Source organism: Puntigrus tetrazona, chromosome 5, assembly GCF_018831695.1.
Source record: "Puntigrus tetrazona isolate hp1 chromosome 5, ASM1883169v1, whole genome shotgun sequence".
NCBI classification, from domain to species: Eukaryota; Metazoa; Chordata; class Actinopteri; order Cypriniformes; family Cyprinidae; genus Puntigrus; species Puntigrus tetrazona.
This window is the reverse complement of record NC_056703.1, coordinates 5,858,659-5,878,722: the sequence shown is the minus strand read 5'-3', so window position 1 is coordinate 5,878,722 and position 20,064 is coordinate 5,858,659. Positions and strand designations below refer to the sequence as shown.

Genomic DNA, 20,064 nt, shown 5'->3' with positions numbered 1-20,064 from the left:
CCCCTTGATACTGTGACCTTATAAGGAAGAACTCGGCAAGCCGTTTTATTTTCGTCAAACTACGTCACATCATAATGATGCTACTTTTATATGTTCTAGGAAAAATATTAAATGCCCATGTTAACATTTGATACACAACTCTGCTACTAGTAATGGTTAATCAGACTATTTTAGTGGATCATAGATTAATACTTCACAGAAATATGTGCATTTTACTGTAAGCATGTTCATTTGTAATTAAAATGAATCTTAGTGTTTTTAATTTTTTTTATTTTAACATTTTATTTTGTTGTGTGCTTGTTTTCATTTTTTTTTTGTCTGTGTTAATTATTTTTACTTGTTTTATTCATTTCATTGATGGTTTGCATTAAGGTAACAATGTTTTTTATTTTTGATCGAGCATGCTTTGTTGGTTCACATTTGTGATGATTTATGTGCATGTTAAAAATATAAGCAGTTCCAGAAACACAGAGGTGTAATGTGTGTAAATGGTGATTTGATCGCGATGACAAGCGTCTTCCTTGCATCAGCCTTTTAAAAGTATTGCGTTTCTGTTTTTCGTTCTCATGCACCAGCCAAAAAGCTCCATTAGCGTTGTCGCGTATCGATCGGCGCACTGTTGTTTACCTCCTGTTGATCTGTTGATTTTCTTGGGATCCCTTTAGATCCTCGCTGGGCGTCTGTGAACAGAGGAGTTCTGATATGTGACGGGTGCTGTGGCGTTCACCGCAGTCTGGGTCGCCACAACTCACAAGTGCGCCATTTGTCAAACACGCCCTGGCCACCCACCCAGCTACAGGTGAGCCGAACTCTCAGACGAGAGGACTTTTATTATGCCGTCTGCATCGAATGCGACTGTCATGCACCGCGGGAATCTCCATCACCTGCACTACACCGAGCCATAGTTTACTGACGAGCGATTAATTATAAATACTTTGCCTGAGATGTGCATGTTAATAATAGTAATTAGCGGATGCTCCGATACCGATACTGGTATCGGTATCAGGCCGATAATGTACTCTTGGACTCAAACTCATTAAAATGCCCCGATACCAAATGCCGATATCCCAACTAATACTCGATTGCTCCTTGAAACAAGTGTTCCAGCTCTAGATGGTGGTTAAAATTAAGTATTTAGATCAGGAGGTCTTTGTTTAATCAAGTGGTAATTAAAATAAGTGAATTATCTATTTCACTATTGAAAAGTGTCTGCCAAGCGCCCAAATAAAATGTGACTTGTGACCGGAAAAGGAGAGCACTGAAAATAGAAATGAAGGTAACCAGAAATAAGCTGTCATCATCTGTCGTCATTGTTTAGCTGCAAATAAACAGATTTATTTTAGGTTTTTAAACAAATGAAGCATTCGTATCTCTGCGAAAGGCCTCCGTTTCCGATGACTTTGGAAGTTTTGGTTACCAGCGGCCTGTAGCACACATCTGGTTTAGTTTCTTACCCAGGTATGTTCACGTTTGCCTCTTTTGAGCAGTTTTCATCACCTTGGTCACTTCGGCTGCTGAACTTAAATAGACGATGAAAATAAAACTCTTGGGTTTCATTAAAATGATCTCACTTTGTGTCTGATCAAAGTCGTGTGGGAGATAGAGAGTAAATGACAATTTTTATTTTTGGTTCAGTTAATGCTGACACTATGCAATTTTATTAAGCTTTGCTAATTTACTATTTATTTATGTAACTCTGTATGCAAATTTATTTGCGTCTATAGAAAGTGATCGTTATTTTGTCTGCCTCTTATGTTAATTAGGACATAAAACGGGCAGTATTTTGTGCTTTTATAGCTCGCAGCTTCGTCTGTCTCAAGTGTAACTTCTTTTGACGTAAATAACTGCTAGCTTTAATCCGTTAATGTCTCATTTTCATGCATCCTTGTGTAGTACGTTTTTTCCACGTTCTTATTTACAGCTCCGGACTTTTCAATACATCAATAGAGTCTTTTGAATGATTAAAAGAAAATGGTTTATTGGTGTGCGACCTACTGGAGGGCCTTCCAAAAGAGAGCGTGACTCACGAAGCATATTTAAAAGAGCTTGTTGTCATAATGAATTTTTGTCTTGCGACGTATGCCCTCAATATTTTTTTTTCCTTCACAGATGGTTCAGACATTATACAACAATGGTGCTAATGCAATATGGGAGCACACTCTGCTGGACCCGTCATCCGTCACGAGCGGGAAACGCAAACCCAATCCTCAGGATAAAGTCCAGTGAGTAATAAAAACTTACTAGATTGGCGTTTGTTGGTATGGACCTCCATTCAAAAACTTTGGGTCAGTAAAATGCGCGTTTTTGAGAGAAATCAATACTTTTATTTAGAAATGACGCATCAAAGTAATCAAAATGTAAGTGTTACAAATGATTTCCTTTTCAAATAAATGCTGTTCTTTAATAATGAAACAAAAAAAGTTGCACTAATGTTTTAAACGGTGATAATTAGAAATGTTTCTTGAGCAGCAAATCAGCATGATGCTGATAATATGTTCACCGTATTTAAACAAATGCTGAGCATAAGAGTCTTTTAAAACCAAAAAAAAACCCCACCCAAACTTTTGAAGGGTCATTCATACAGAAAGTGTCTGAAATATCCCTCGGCTGTTAACCGGCTCTAATAACCAAATGACTTCTCTCGCCCAAAAAGCCCTAACAAAACAGAGTTTATAAAATCAAAGTATCAAATGCTGGCTTTCGTGCATCGTTTACCCTGTCGAGATGATGACAGTACAGCATCTGCTGATCTAAGCAAGGTAAGGAAAGAGCTACCTGTTTTTTTTTGGATGTTGTTCGGTTCATTCAATTATTCGACGCATTCGTTATGGTACATTTTATCTCGGGCATGCCCTGCATTATTGTTTCTCGAGTGCGTCTGATACTTTTGCATCAGGCTCGTTGCAATGTTTCTGCTGACGTGCCTCGTATTTGATTCTTTAGCAACTTCACTCCAGCGTTAGAACCGGCAATCTTGAGACCTGTTTGCGGTTACTGTCGCTTGGGGCTCAAGCCAACTACTTCCATCCGGTAACGACCTCCGATCTCACCTTAGTTACATCAAATAAAATAGTTTCCAAACACAGTGCTCGTTTTGAACGGCTCTCCACTCCTTTGAACAGGAGAAAGGGAACACCCGCTGCACATAGCGGCTAAAGCAGGCCAGGTATGTCAGGCTGAGCTTCTCTGTGTGTACGGGGCAGACCCTGGTGCTCCGGACTCCTGCGGCAAAACACCCATCCACTATGCAAGGTAATCAATAGCTAATGCAGTAATGCTCAAAAGTCAAAATCCGCATTTATTGATTACTTCAGATATTGTCAATGTGGTGATTTACAAATAATACTTGTCATGGATTCGTCATGAAGCCTTCACTGACAAATATTAAAGGGGTAGTTCATCCAAAATTTAAATTTTTCACACCGTTAACCTCCTAAGACCCTGCGTCCTCATGAGGACATTTATATTTTAGTGAATTTCTCTGAGATTCTGCATGCCACAGTTTTAAGTCTGGATGTTACGTAAAGAGAAAATTGTGGGTGCTTTTTTTGGAGATACCAAAAAATTGGATGTTTGAGTGTTGACGTTTTATTCTCCAAAAACCTCTAAATTTAGTAAATTTTAATGTCTTAGTGTTTTTATATATATATATATATATATATATATATATATATATATATATATATATATATATATATATATATATAATGCATCAAAGGAAATACCAAAAAATCTTTCTATATACGTAATGTACAAAGTAAACAGTCCTTGTGTTTAAAAAAAAAAGGGTTTGACAGCACTAAGTTAAGCTTTCCATCAAATACATATTTTATTTAGTTTCAGCATTATTTCAATTACCGAAAATTACTATCGTATTAGTTCAATGTTAGTAAACAACATCGCTACTTGTCCACAGATCTGTACGGTCTGTCATTTTATGGTCGAGAAGTCCTTCTGCGCGCCCTATTATTGGCTCACATTTCATTTAAGTCTGCGAAAAGGAACGTGTGCGCTGAGGGCAGCATTTGGCACGGGACCCTAAAGTTCAGAAATAAAACCCCACGTGTCGTAACGTCATTGTGTTGTTTGCAATCAGGCAAGCTGGCCATCAGGACCTGGCAGACAGACTGGTGGAAATACAGTACGAGCTCACAGACAGGCTGGCCTTCTATCTCTGTGGGCGGAAGCCTGGTGAGTCAGAGCGATGGTGCGTTATCATGACGAGAACCGATGTGCTGATATCCAGCTGCGGGGCCGCAGACGTCGATGAAGCCAGTTTAGAGCGCGCTCTTACTTCGGCGCGCCAGATGGCTCAATAAAACAACGCAGTGATGCTGGAGTCAGCTTAATGGGCTTTATTGCTTCAGTGTGCATCTTCAGCAGTGCGTTGTCGATTGAAAATGTTAAACCATGTCAGTATGTCCATACTCTCAATGCATTCTGTTTTTCAGACCACAAGAATGGACAGCATTTCATTATACCGCAGATGGCGGATAGGTAATAACAATCTCATGCTTTCTGACGTTTTCCTGTTCAAACTAGTGCCGTTTTTATAGATGTTTCTTCTAGGGGAGTGTTTTGGGATGCGCTTAGTTATGTTTTGCTCATTAAATTGGTAGTTGGCCGATATTTGGCATTTTATAAAATATTGATATCAGACTTTTTTGACACTGCTAAAAACCGTTTGCCCCTTTTATTCTTTGCTGCCTTTTTAAAAGCAATTTTGTTTTAGATTTGAGTCAACAATAAATATCCCGCAATGTAAATGTAATTCAGTATTACATTACAATCTCGTCTGGCATATTTTCAAAATGTACAACACATTGAGACAAATGACTTTTACCCCTAAACGAATTAGTTGCAATTTCTATTTTTTTACATTTGCCACTATCCTAGAGTTTTTTTGTCTGAGTTTTTACTCATTTAAACACAATTTTAATACGCTTCCTTGTTCTTTTATATATTTAATATGTAAAAGTCAGAATAAGCTTGTTGTTTAAATTTTTACTTAAAATTGTTACACTGAATGACAATGTACCATTATTTCTACCAAATTTTGAAATTGTATTCTCCAAAAACTTATTTAAAACCTTAAAAGTAGAAACGTCTACTATATTGCCATCAGACTTTTTTCTTTTGACGCTGCCAAAATCTTTTATTCTGTCACCCTTTAAAAGTTCTGTCTATTTCAAATGGAAGTCTGTCAAATGAACTATTAGACAAATGAATGAATAGGTCTGCAGTAAAGTAATGTTTACCTTTATATTATTAGTAACAGTAATGTATTTGCTTTAGTTATAGCAAGAGATATATCAAGATATCTTCATCGGCTGTCAAAAAACCAATATTGGTCGACACTGAATAATAATGATCGCATCCCAGAATACTTCCCAGGCAGAGATAGTGATCCAAACAGGTTTTTAGGGTTCACACCATTTAACATTAACATATTGCCGTTTATTTTTTGCTGTCTTTGACGAAAAAGAAACGTGTAAGTATTTTACATGGAGATTGGCGATTGAAAATTAAGTTTCGCATTTCTCTTTTTTTTAATAAAGCTATTTAATAGTCAAATAAAACTAACATGATTCACTATTTTATTCCCTTTTATAGCAGTCTGGAGTTAACAGAGTTTGCAAAAGCTGCAAAAAGAAAACTGCAGTCTGTGAGTTCTTTATTTTTTTAATTGAATTTATAATTTTTTTTGTTATTTAAACACTGCTTCTCTCCAAATTCTTTTTTTTTTTTTTTTTTTTTTTTTTTTTTAGCAATTGCTTATGTTAAGTTGAAATGTTAAGCAATATATTAAATTACGTTGTCTTTTCTAAAGCCTGGTCACGCAGTTTCTTCTGTTTAAATGTTCTCACCCTAATTGAATACAATTACAGAATAGTAGTTTACAGTCTGCAAGGTGAAATGCTATCCGCTACCAAAATTCAAAACCACATCCTTATTGTTCCAGATAAATGCCACTGCGATTGCTGAGATAAACGATGCATCTGAACGTTATTACTTTAAAGAGCTATATTTTGCAAGTAGATTATACTCAGTATACTTGGGAAAAAAAAAAAAAAAAAACGAAACGAACAAAGTTGGCTTAAACTACTGTAGGTTATTACTTGGAAAACGAACACCGCTGAGCACAGAGGAAACCGTCAGGCTTCTCAAAAGCAGATGACCTTTAAGTGCTGCAACAAAACCGTTATCTGCCAGGCATTATTATAAAAGACAGTATTGCGGCCATTGAGAGCCTAGGTGACTGATGCAACCAATGTCATTGCAGCTCAGCGATCATTTGTTTGAGGAACTGGCGATGGACGTGTACGATGAAGTCGATCGAAGAGAGACCGATGCAGGTGAGATGATCGACATTCGATTAGCTCAGCGAAAAGAACCGACTCAGGAAACGTACGTTACACGAGCGCTATCTTTGTATCTGGTGCAGTTTGGCTGGCCACTCAGAACCACAGCACCTTGGTAACGGAGACGACAGTCGTGCCTTTCCTTCCTGTGAACCCGGAGTACTCGTCGACACGAAACCAGGCAAGTTCTGAACACAAACTACTTCTGCTCTCGCTAAAGTCTTTTTAACAGGAAATGAAGAGATTGGGCTTCGACATGCGACGTCTTATAACACCTTTTATGCAGCGTTTGCAGATAGAAGTGCAGCAAGCAGAAATGTGCCAGACAAACGAGACTGATGTCACGGAATTAATAAAAAAGGAAATGGCATCGAAGCTGTTATTCACTGAAGCTTAGAACCAAACCACAGATGATAGATTTGCATTTATTATTATTATTATTTTTTTTTTGTTTTATTTTAAAGTTGTTAACACACTGACACTTGGCTAAAAAGAACAGATTTTTTTAATAAGCCGTCCTCTTTCAACAATAAAATGAATGAACTATACATTTACTTTAGTGGTTTTCACATGGGCAACTTTTTCTGTTGCTATTTTAAGGCATATTTAAGAAATAGTTCTGTTAAAAATGAAAAATTGCTAAAAATGTACCCCCAGTCCATTAGTGGATCCTCTGCAGTGAATGGGTGCCGTCAGAATGCCAGCAAACAGCTGATTAAGACATCAGACAATCCAGTCAATCAATTAACCAAAACTAGGTGTTTAAGAAATAAATGATTTATTATTATACTATCGTTAAAGGTGTCATTACTAGTGGTCGGCCTGTTTTTATTTTTTGCCGAAAAAATTTGTTCTGTAGGTTAGCGTTTACTTTTTTTTTTTAAATTAAATTTAAATTAAATATTTATTTGTAAAAATATTTTGCCATCTAAGATGGAAATAACTTTTTTTTTTTTTTTTTTTTTTTTTTTTTATCCATTTTCAAATTATTTCATATTTCCCAAAATGAAAATTCTTCTATCATTTAATTACTGATCCTCGTTTAGTTCCAAACCCATAAGGCCATTTATGTTCTGAAGATGAATGAAGATATTTTTGATGTATACTGTAGTTTTGCAACTATATGAGAATACTTCTAAAATTTCATAATTTACTCAACCATTCTTCTCCACAAAGTTAGGTCTTCCTCCTTTTTTTTTTTTTTTTTTTTTTTTTTTAGAAAGTATCACAACACAGGCATTCACTTTTCGCCGAATAGAAACGGTGCAGATTGTCTCATGTTTAAGTCAATTGTTAAATTTGCTTTCTTTGTGCAAAAAGTATTCTCGTAGCAAATTCACAAAACTGAACCGAGTCACATGGACTGTTTTACGCATGCATTTACTATGTTTCTGGATCCGGGATCATTTCGCTTGTGTTGCAGTCAATGTAGGGCCAGATGGCTCCGATTTCATCAAAAATACCTTCATTTGTGTTCCGAAGACGAACAAAGGTCTTATGGGTTTGTAACAACGCGAGTAATTATTGACCGAATTTAAATTTTGGGGTGTACCAGCCATTTACATATTGATTAAAATACAAATATATCAGGCGTCTTGTTTTCCAAGATGCCTACATTGGCTTCGGCTGTCAAAAAAAACTATATCGTTCGAATACTCGTCTATTTACGTTTTTTTACGTCTGATCTGGAAATTTCAGAATAGTACAAAAGTGTATTGTAATGTTTTTATCTGTCATTCCCGACCGGCACCCGTTCACTGGTTAGCAAGCTAGTCGTTCAGACAGCGAATGTGCAATAAAACCCTCACTGAATTTCTTTTGCAGGGAAGGCAGAAGCTGGCGAGGTTTAACGCTCACGAATTTGCGACACTCGTGATCGATATCCTAAGCGATGCAAAGCGACGGCAGCAGGGGAACTCCGTCTCGAGTCCTAAAGGTACAAAGTCTTTGATTTTCTTCTAAAGTCCTCGTTGACGCTTCATGATCGTTTCGTCTGCTGCTTCGTAGACAACGTCGACGTCTTCTTCAAAAGCGCGGGCAGCCGTCACGGAAGTGAAAGCCAGGAAACCGACCAGCCGGATTATGACAGCGTGGCGTCCGATGAGGACACGGACACCGATTTACGAGTGGGAAAAGCAGACCGAGCTAAGGTAGACCTCTAAAGCATGAGGAACCGTGCCAGTCTTGGCGGATGCCTTTCCCAACTGCTTTTCTTCTCCTCCAGAGCCTGGACTCTGATCTGTCCGACGGACCGGTTTCCGTGCAGGAGTTCCTGGAGGTGAAAAATGCGCTTTCGGCCTCGGAGGCCAAAATTCAGGAACTGATGAAGGCCAACAGCAATCTGAGCGAGGAGCTGAGAATGATGCAGAAAAAGGTACCAGAGATTCAGCCGTGAGCGCTGAAGGCCCTGGTCGGAGCGAGACTGCCTAACCCCTGCACCTCTTCTCGCACGCGACGGGGGGCAAAATTGACGAGGATTGCGATTCTTAAAAATCCTCTGGAATGCCGATGTCTAAATAATACCGTAATAACCGCCGCAAGCGTTCAAATAACCAGCATGACCTTGACCTCTAAACCGTTGGATGAGACGTACGATGTCGATGAAACCAAAACGCAGTTTGACTAGCTGGCATGCTAACCTCCCTAACCGCAAACCTCATTTAGTAGTTGGCTCTCGCATCAGCATGACTCCTTTTTAATTGGCTGTGTTCTGGATGTATGTGCAAGGGTTTAGGGAATACAAATCAGAAGCAAAAAAAATATGGAGCAACCTATAAAGTGATTATGAATAAAATTTCGGTGAAAACATCACTTACCACTACATTGTCGAACCCGAGATTAATTGTACTTCAGTTAGAATTTGCTCACACTCCCTGAAGTGTTTAATAATTTAGTCGTGCATAAAACTGTTTAGTAATATTTTAAAATGTAAAAAGTACACTTTCAGCGTCCCTTTAACTTTCTCATTTAATTATATTAAAAGGTAGTGATTTCAAAGATTTGATTATGGATGATTTTGATGTGTGTGTGTGTATATATATATATATATATATATATATATATATATATATATATATATATATATATATATATATATATATATATATATATATATATATATATATATATATATATATATATATATATATAACTAGTTTAGTCATGCTGTTTAGCTTCTTGCTTAAAATGTATTACAAGTAGACTGTGGTTTTGGATTATATGCATTTCCCACACAAAAGGATAAATATAGGATATATATATATATATATATATATATATATATATATATATGGTGTTTCTCAGATACTATTAAAAATGATTGTGTAAAATTAGGCCATTGTGACACTTGTGGGATAAAACTGTGTGGCTTTGCATTGGACGCACATCTGACCGGGTAAAAATAGAGACGGCCAGATCATTATGAGCGACGTCTTCAGGCAGTTTTATTGTGCTCTGCGTTTCCTTTCTGAGCTGCGGAGTGAACCTCTGTCTCTTTTTAGGCGCGTCTAACTTGTGCTTTGTTCTGCGAGCATGCCTAGACGTTTCATCTGCCTGTGCCTGCATGCTAAATCAGACCTTTCGCCGTCGTGAGGTTTGCATTTATTGAGCAACTCCGTAAAAATGCTTTTCTCATTATGGGAGTTCCCCGTAAAATATTTTTGCGTTATAATTCTTCCTAATTACAAGAGTATAAGGTCTAGATAAATAATAATAAATAAATCTTGTTTCATAGAACATTTTGGTTTTAATATATGAAAATATAAATGTGTTTTGCTATTTAAATGTTACATTTATTTTAATTAGTAAATGGATTTGTGCTATATTTGACGTTTCATAGAACATTTTCATTAGGTTTTAAAGTATGCACATGCACACACACACATATAGATAGATGGATAGATAGATGTTTCTTTGAGTAGCAATGCAATATGAATTACGAGAACCACGCAGTTATTAGTGCATGAGACTCATTTTTATTGATAAAATGGAAGAGTATTCTGTAGATAGAAGTAGTCTTTAGGCCTCGGATGAGGATTTCTGAGCTGAACCTCGTTTATTTCTTGACTGACGGTTTTCCCTGTGAGCTCAGCTTTGCTAAAGTTTCTGCTTTCCTCTGCGTTTCTCTGGCTTACTCGTGTTTCTCTTCAGCTGCAGTCTCTGCAAAGCGAGAACAGCTCTCTCAGGCGGCAGGTCTCCGCTCAGCAGCCCTATCAGGCCCCCGGCGGCCCTGACCACCCCAATCCCTCCAGTCCCTCTTCCTCTTCCTCCTCTTCCTCCTCCTCTGCCCTGAAACGCCACCTCTCTGCACGGGCCAGCCGCCCCATGTCTATGTATGAAACCGGCTCTGGCCTGAAGCCTTTTCTCCCCAAGGGAGAGACCCCTTATCCCGAGGAGACCTTCCCCACCCTGCAACCCTTCCCGACCTATGTAAGTAAAAACCTGCCTCTCGCCTTCTCTCCTCCTTTTTCTTCTTCACCTTGCTTTTCAAATGTCGCAGCATGCCGATGGCACCCTTTACGAGAGTCTCTCCGCGTATCACTTCGCCTCCCGTTAACTCACACAGCAGCTGTTTCACCATCACTTCCTGTTTCCTGTTTTAATTTCACGTGTCACGTGTCGGGAGTTGCAAAACACGTTTTTATTTAAATCCAACTCAATGCACAAGTCACACGGTCTCATTCTCATTGCTTTTTGTAAACTTGGTTTGTACGTAGAGTTGTTATTTTTCATTTCAAGCTCTAAGGAAAAGGTGCCCTAAGTGATTTTATAATATGACTGATCCTGTTAAGTCTGGTCCAATAATTGGGGTTTACTGAGATTAAGTGACTAACTGAACAAGAACCTATTTTTAAGTATTAAACACAAAATTTTCACAGTGGTAAAAGTTACTTAGTGCACTTTTCAAAAATGTTGTCGTTGTTTTTTGTTTAAATAAAAATTATATTTTGTACACGTCACTGTTACTGAATTCAGTATTGACTTGATGTAAAATGCCCAGTATTTTATTTTCAGTTGTCTGTTTACAGTGTAAGTTCCTGTTTCGTTTCCTCCATTTTTTTTTTTTTTTTTGAGTGTTGATATTAAAAAATGTTTTAACCCTATGGCTTTGCATCGCTTTTAATGAGTTTTAATGATGCTGATTATTTTCCAGTGCATGTAAATGTTGCAGCTATTAAAACTTTACTCATCAGTCATTATTATTTAACAGTGGATTTGTGCTGGGATTTATAAAATATTGCTTCATGATTGTTCATAATTTATAACTAATATTAGTGTATTGGTATATCAGTCACCAGTCAAAAGTTTGGTAGTATTTTTTTTATTTTATTATTATTATATTAACATTAATAATATTTGAAGAAGTTAATACTTAAGAACAATTTCTGAAGGATCATGTGGCTGCTGAAAATGCAGCTTTGCCTTCACAGAAATATAATGCATTAAAAAATTGTATTCTAGGAGAAAACGGTTATTTTAATTTGTAATATTAAATTTTTTTATTTTTTTAACTGCATTTTTGATCAAATAAATATAGCCTTAGTGAACATTAGACATCTGTCAAGACCCCCCAAACTTTTAAACTTGTGTTTATGAAGTAATATTAATTTTGGTCATCATAAGATACGTTTCTGCTGTCGAACAATTAATCCGCTGCACAGTTAAAAGTATGTTTACGTAATGTGCTTCTACATTATCTATATATAAATACACACGCATGTACATGTATAAGAAAAATGCTATGTTTTATATATGAAATATGTACAACTTGTGTGCATGTAGAAAATTTTCAAAATGTATACATGCGTGCGTGTTTGTATATACATAATACGTTAATATTACTCACACACGTGTATGATGTGAACAAAAACGTTTTTGGATGCGATTAATCGTTTGACATTTAATAATATAAAGAATTGCAGCATGGCTGTTCTGTTCGATTGTCGACGACATCCTGCCACCTTACACGAGTCAAAATGACTCCTCGTTCTCTAGCCCTTTCATTCTTAAGTTTTATTTGCACCCCTTTTTTAGATGGGAAAAGGTGCGTTTGTGGCCGCCTCCTCTTCCCTCCCCTTCCTCCCCTCCTCATCCTCCCCGTCCTGTTTGCGAGATCCTCAGGGGCCCGGACGGAAGCGGCCGGAACCCTTGGCCTCGTCTCCATCCTCCTCGACTCCCATCCGTCCCTTGTCCCCTTACACCTGTTGTGCTCCACGCATCGGCGTGCATGAACGCTCCCTCCACCAACCCACCGGGGGCTGCTGTTTTCATCTGATACGTATTTCTGCCTTCGTCATCGCCGTCATCCTCACAGATAGCGCACGCATTTCACGGCTTGCGTCTTCATTCCCAGGGTGCCTCGCTCTCGGGGCCTGTCCGCTGCTGCTTCTGCTCACATGTCTGTTCAGGAGGTCTTGTAAAGCTGTATGCTCTGGGCTGACAGAGGAAAGAAGAAATATGCATTTGTGAAATATTAATATGTAAATGCTCTGTGTGTAAATTTTTAGATTTAATTGTCGCTGAATGTGTTTGTGCAGTTTGTCCTGTTTATAGGCGTTTCATTAAAAAAAAGGTTACATTTTTATGTGTAAATATTTAGGGTGAAGATGTTTTAATGCATCAATCAATTTAATTCAATTAATCAGTTAAATTATTTAAATAGTTTTTGCACACTCTACATTATTCAAAATACCTTTTAAAAGTTTGGGTTTGTTCATTTTATTTTTATTTTTATTTTGAAAGTCTCTTGTTTACTAAGGCTTTTACATTGCATTATTTCTGCATTTTATTTATTTTTTTTTAGCTATTACCAAAGGAATTTTTTTTTTTTTTTTTTTATTTTAGATTTTTATGAAATTTTTAAATTATCATTTCAGTTATTAAAATTTAGTGTTTAAAAAATATATATATTTTCACGAAACAATAATTCTTATTTTTTTATTGTGGTAATTGTGTTATTTTCCGAATTTAACCAATAGCAATTTTATAAGATCAGCGTTCACTTCAAATATAAATCTTATAACGTTTGATCATTTGACCCCAAACTTTTGAACAGTAGTAAGGTCACAAAGCATTGGTGCATTTTTACATCCCTAAAAGGAGCTGCTTATAGAGTAAGTGTGTGTCCGGTGCAGCATTAATTTGATTATTCCACATCATGTGGCGGTTCTCCAAGCATCATGACCGGTGCTACACCGATAACAAATTGATAGAATACTTTGTGAATGTTCGAGAGCGCTGCTGGCGTCTGACCCCATTACCTCATTATCCATGAGCTCTGTGAATCACGCTTCAGTGAGACCGCTTTACTGCGGCGTGAAGGAAAACCCTGATCAGAGCCGTGACCTACATTCAGTTTTAACCCGAGAAAGCGCGCTTTGTTTAAAGGCTGTTTTACTTAAATGTTTGCATCCAAATTCTAAATAAAGACGACCTTTTCTGTGGACTTGCGTTCAAGGTACGGCACGCGCTGTTTTAAAAGTTTAGGGTTGGTGAGGTTTTAGCAGCACTTTGTCACGTGATCCTTCTAATTATAAATATGGGAAATATTCTTTATTGTTGTGGAAACTGACACGGTTCATTTTAAGATTTTGATGAATAGGAATTTAACAATCCTTGCAGCATTCTTAAAACGAGAAATCTTACAGTCCCTAAACTCTTGAACAGTGTGTGTGTATGTGCACCTTTATGATAATTGTATATAATAATAATTTGAATAATAATAAATGTTAAAATATAATAATTTTATTTATTTTTTCCCACTGTTAACTCCATATTGGAGTTATTTTTTACTTATTTTTTTATTTTATTTTTTTTTTCAAAGGGGAAAAAATAAAGTATAAAGAATCAGGCTCAAATTGTTAGCGTCTTTAATTATGGTACATACTAAGATGACTTTTAAACCCCGCATCGCTCGCTTTTCAGTATATTGCCTGAATTATCTAATGGATCGAATGCTAAGAGCTTGCTTAATACTAGACTGGCCATTCTAATTTAATAATTAGTTTTACTTCGTATGAGCTAACAGACAATATGATCGCTTGCCACCTGGTTTTTTTTACTGTGACCTTTCCTGTCTCTTTAGGGCTCCAAGTTCGACAAGCAGAGCAGCGTGTCCGATGGCGACTATGACAACACGGTTAACGAATCTGATCTGGACGACTCTGGGTATGTGTATGGTTTTTGTTTTTGCTACCTGAAATAACTCTCGCCTCGAGTCCTGCTGGCAAACCAAACCAGCCTCTTTCTCTGAATATAAGAACCGTCTTTTAGCCCAGCGAGGAACCCAGTAATGACGCATGACTCATCCCCCGACGCCTCGTTCTCATCCCTCTCCTCAGCTTCGGCCGAAGATGTCGCCTGCGCAGCAGCGGCTGGATGGGAGAGAGCGGCTCTATACCCGAGCTGGACGATCACGAGTGTGAGCCCGACCCCAGCCTGCCCAGCACCGAAGACGTCATCCGGAAAACTGAGCAGATCACCAAGAACATCCAGGAGCTGCTGAGGGCTGCGCAGGAGAACAAGCATGAGAGGTGAGAGGACGTCGGTGTCTTCCTTCAGCACACGGGCCAGCAAAACGGCTGAGATCATTTCATTCCCTTCTTCCTTTTGTTAACTTCTGCAGCCATATATTTAACAGTTTCATATGTAAATTGTCGGCACATTTCATGAGTAGGTTACAAGGGATAGGTGAGCTTTAAAGGGGATAGTAAACCAAAACATTCAGATTTTTTCTTTCATTCACTCATCCAAAATAGTTAGAAAATTGTTGGTGACCAGTTTTTTTTTTTTTTTTTTTTTTTTTTTTTTGGTTGACTGTCCCTTTAAACTATTAGAGAGCAATCATTGTTTTAGAAATCAATATTGTAGTTGTGAGATTTTTTTATATATTTTTTTGAGAATTTTATGAATCTAACAATTCCAAAGTGCATTTTTATTTTATATATATATATATATATATATATATATATATATATATATATATATATATATATATATATATATATATTATATATATATATATATATATATATATATTATTATTATTATTATTATTTTTTATTTTTTTATTTATTTATTTATTTATTTATGAAAGTCTCCTATGCTTACTAAGGATTTTAGATTGCATTAAAAAAATTTAATATGCTATTACCAAAAGTATCAGATTTTTTTATTATTTTAGATTTTTATAAAATTTCATTTTAAAAGGATCATTTCAGTCATGATAATGTATTATTTAATATATTTTTTTAAAATATATATACACATACACAATATAAAACAAAATATATGTATGTGTGTATATATATATATATATATATATATATATATATATGTATATATATATATATATATGTGTATATATGTGTATATATTTCAATGAATACAAAAGTAGTTTACATCTTCCTTTTTGCACCCTATTCATGAAAAGTGCCTGTTTATGCAAATCGCTTCTTGGACTCAGTTCCTCCGTTCGTAGCTCCTCCATTTTCTGTCCGCCCTCAATTGCCCGCGTTCACCATTTGGGGTCTGTCGCGTCGGGGACCGTGCTCTGTTTGGGCCCCGATCTATCTTGTTTTCCCACCAGTGCACCATGTGAGCAGAGGGAGAGTGTCCGCAGACTCAGACACAGTCTGGGTTGTTTCAGCACACTGGTGCCTTGGGCAGACAAGCCCCCGTCTCCCATGCAGTCCCTCGGCCTCCCAGCAAACCCCAACAGCCCTGCCTCCTGGTACTCTGGCCTCTGTCCCTGCCTCACAGGCACAGTGTCTACCTCTACCTCTCTCTTCTTAACCTCGTAACCCACTAATCTGAACATGAATGGGATACGCATGAGTGCTACTCGGCCGAAGACTTTTATCTGCAGGAAGTGGCGTTGGCGCACTTGTTTTGTCTTTTATAGGATCTTTGTACTGACGTCCGTCTAACTTTTGGCCTTTCTGTTTTGCACTGGTTTGTATTTCGTTGCGAAATAAGTGTTCTTCTTAAAAGGTTAGTTGTTTGACGAGATGCTTAAAAACGTATTAGCGCTGGAAATGCATCGTTTCTGCTGCACAACTAACGTTTCAAACAAATCTGCATGTTTTTTTGGGGGGCATTCCACACGTTTTCTTAACATATCTGTCATTTGTCGGAGTGGAATAAAAATCAGAGAGGTATTTTTTAAAAGATGCAAAATCTGTATACAGTGTAATATTATGGACAAATTATATTATAAGGCCCATTCACACCAAGAACAATAACTATAACATTAACTGTATTAGTGTGTGCTGTAGTTTTGTTTGGCTCTCAGTAGTTTTATCATTCATCCGCTCGAAGTTGTTTTGGATACAGTAATTTATCATTTCTTTAAAACTGTATTTTTATGGTTGTAACTAATCGATTTTTCCTCCAATAGCTTTACACCCTGCTCAGAAAGAATACATGTGGCTGTAAATGAAATGGCTGCCCTGTTCCCCAAGGTGTGCACTTTCTCTCCACACTTCATAAATGCAATAAAAATATTTTATGTTTATTTGAATTTTACGGTTTACACTAAAATATTTCGATGCATTTAACTTTGCCTTAAAGCGTCAGTTCGCCCAGAAATAAACACTCTGTCATTAGTTTCTCCTCGTGCGTCTAAAGACGTCTGCTTCTTGGCACGCCGAAAATATTCTCGCAGCTTCGTAACATTATAGTTATGAAGGTTACGACGCCACTGAGGTCACATGATGCTACCTTTGGGCCTTGAACATGTCCGTTGCGTTGCTGTCTGTGCGAGTCATGAAGCTCACAGAATTCATAAAAATATCTTTTATTTGCGTTTCAAAGTGTTTAAAATGAAGCGAGGGTGAGTAAATAATAACAGAATTTGTCCAAACACCATCTGGACATATGGAGTTATGAACCGATATAACAATCACACTTTTGATAAAACGTGTAAACTATTTATATATAAATGATCATTTTTATTATTTAAAAATGCAGTTGAAATGTTTAAAATATAATTTTGCGTATAATGTGCATGGGTCAAAGACGTTAAAATGTCTACATAATAACAACATATTAAAATATATGAAAGAATAAGAAAGCATATTAAATTATTTAAAAAAACAGTATCTGATTAAAAAAACCTACTTAGTATTTGGGGTTAAAGTAATGACGCATATGTCATAAATTAATTTTTTATTTGTAAATATACCTGACAACATTGTCACATTGAATAACATTTTAGTGGATACATTTAAATGTGTGATATTTATTTTGGCTCCTAAAAACAGAAAACTTTTACATTTTTGGGGGGACTACAAAGATTTAAAGCAGTGTTACCCTTTAACGGCTACAACTCTTTGACCCGCGTCCAATTCACGCCTAGGCTATTTCTCGATCAGTGTCCGAATGCGTTAGGTTTTACGTTAAGTCCTAAAACTATGAACCGGTCTTAACGCATCTCGTGTGTATTTGTCGCTCTTACAGAGGCCGCGCTCCGAGACGGTGAGGAGCTCTTTGCGATTGTTAACGTCCAGCGCGAACCGGCTGCAGAGCGAGTGTAAGAAAGCGTCTCCTCTGGAGAGCAGCCCCGCAGCGGACGTGCAGCTGGTCACTCAGCAGGTCATCCAGTGCGCTTATGACATCGCCAAAGCTGCCAAGCAACTCGTTACCATAACCACCAAAGAGAACAGCAACTGAGTCCCGCCTGTAATGCTACCCCGGTGTTATTTAATCGGTATTTATTAGGTACGTCGCAGGGTTTTTTTGTTTGTTTGTTTTTTCATTTAAGCTGTATTTGCATGTTTTTATTTTTTAATTTAAGGTGTCCGTCGTCTGTGTCGTTCGGCTTGAAGCCATAAGATAAAGCCTGAGGTGCTCTCAAGGGTTTTGTAAGGATGTGTGTATGTGTGGACCTGTGTGTGTTTGACTAGATGGAGAAGGATTTGAGCGGAAAAGACTATTCTGCACTATTCTGACTAATTTTACCTCTTCATATTCAAACATTTGGTAGATTTTTTTTTTTTTTTTTTTTTATGTCAGTTAAACATAATGTGTAATAATAATAAAAAAAAAATCTATTGTACAAAATGTTCTGTTGACGCGGTCAGGTAGGGCTAGTGTAGGTACAGATACAATAAACATAATTATAAAGATGTCAAATTATCTATTAATGAAAAAAAACATCGTATTTCATTTATGTCCAAAGTGAATGCCCTTTTCTCTGTTGGATAAATCTGGTGGCTATAATATTCAGATTTACAGTGCGCATTGGGGTCGACCGATTATCGGTGTTGATATTAAGCATTTTTATGGTTATCGAGTTTCAAAACCGATTTGCAGATAAAGTTATTTAAATGCATTTAAAGAGAGCTTTTTTTAAAGCCCTTATTATTCTTCATTTTCACATTTATATTCGTTTTTATGCCAGGTATGTATAAAATACGGGTTTTATATATATATATATATATATATATATATATATATATATATATATATATATATATATATATATATATATCTAAGCATCAGCCCTAAAAAAACACATTGGTTGACCTCTAGTATGCATAAAAAAAGTGAGGATGTATATATATATCTATATCTATATATATCGGCATCAGCCCTAAAAACCCATTGGTTGACCTCTAGTATGCATAAAAAAGTGAAGAAATGTTAAGTAAACTTAAGCTTATATTGCATCAGTTACTTGGAGGTCAAAGTATTTTTTTTCAATATGCTGCAGATGAACAATCTCCACCAGCAGATACTGATACTGTGTTTGTGATCATTTAAACGTTTTTTGGTTTGTGTAGATAGTTCCTCATATTGTGCTTTCATTTCAGTGTTTTCATTTATTTCCTCTCTACTTCTAGTCCAGCCCGATCAGGTTAGTGCAGCTCCAGCTCAGTGTTAAACCCCACCTCCTTCGAGTGTTCGTAGTCGTTTAGATGAACCTCCTTCCACTCGTTCACGTCATTGCTGTCCCTGTGGTTAAGAATAAAACGTGTTCTTTATTTTTTAAAAACTTAATTTATCCTTTTGAGCTTCGTTTGTTGCTCCAGGGTTTTTGTTCACTTCAGAAACTGAGCCATAATAAAGTGAAACGTAAAACACTTCAATCTCAACCCGGATTATTTCTTATAAAAAAATATATTTTTAACGTTTGTGAGATTTGTGCGTGTTATGTCGTGTCATTTAACCTAGCATTGAACCTTACAGGTGCTAATTGCTATCAAAAAAAGTCAGTGATCCACTCAGATCTGTCGATCTCTTTACGGCTTCAATTAATAGTGAGAGCTTAGGACTTGTCTGCTGTAGCAGTCTGAGCCAGAAAAGATGGAGTATTAAAGCCCTCGTCGCTTCGGCTCCCATCTGATGGAAAACAAGCACTAACTGATCTAGAATGTGGTTTACGTGGGGACCCCGTAGCTCTCAGTCCCATTTTTTGTCCAATAGCAATGCCACTAACAAGCTCTGTTGTTTCAACAGATGCAAACGGTTGAAAAACAATAAGAAGAGCAAATTATTACACTAACAGAGTTGCGTAGTTACAGGTAGATAGGAAATAAGATCCACATCATCCAAGATGAAACGGAAGAGCACCAGAGAAAGCATTTTGAAACCATTTTTAATGATTATTTATGTGGTGCAATATTTTTTACAAGCGAGATCAAACGTTAAAAAACTGTAAAATTATACAGGTTGGTAGAGAAATCACCATAAAACAAAAAGT

At 36.8% G+C, this 20,064-nt stretch overlaps 1 protein-coding gene across 1 annotated transcript in view; it reads left to right on the top strand.

Annotated features, from left to right (window-relative positions):
* The window catches only part of git2a (G protein-coupled receptor kinase interacting ArfGAP 2a), a 24,886-nt gene extending 5,442 nt beyond the window's left edge, over positions 1-19,444 (top strand). Inside the window, 21 exon segments of the mRNA XM_043240904.1 lie at positions 666-799; positions 2,110-2,222; positions 2,654-2,759; positions 2,944-3,030; positions 3,123-3,132; positions 3,135-3,252; positions 4,097-4,191; positions 4,452-4,497; positions 5,486-5,491; positions 5,614-5,665; positions 6,284-6,356; positions 6,446-6,543; positions 8,187-8,298; positions 8,370-8,512; positions 8,587-8,736; positions 10,512-10,790; positions 12,396-12,635; positions 14,446-14,528; positions 14,702-14,893; positions 16,759-16,822; positions 17,820-19,444. Of these exon segments, the coding sequence (XP_043096839.1) occupies positions 666-799; positions 2,110-2,222; positions 2,654-2,759; positions 2,944-3,030; positions 3,123-3,132; positions 3,135-3,252; positions 4,097-4,191; positions 4,452-4,497; positions 5,486-5,491; positions 5,614-5,665; positions 6,284-6,356; positions 6,446-6,543; positions 8,187-8,298; positions 8,370-8,512; positions 8,587-8,736; positions 10,512-10,790; positions 12,396-12,635; positions 14,446-14,528; positions 14,702-14,893; positions 16,759-16,822; positions 17,820-18,032 (2,414 nt within the window). The 3' untranslated portion in view covers positions 18,033-19,444.
* The last annotated feature ends 620 nt before the right edge of the window (positions 19,445-20,064 follow it).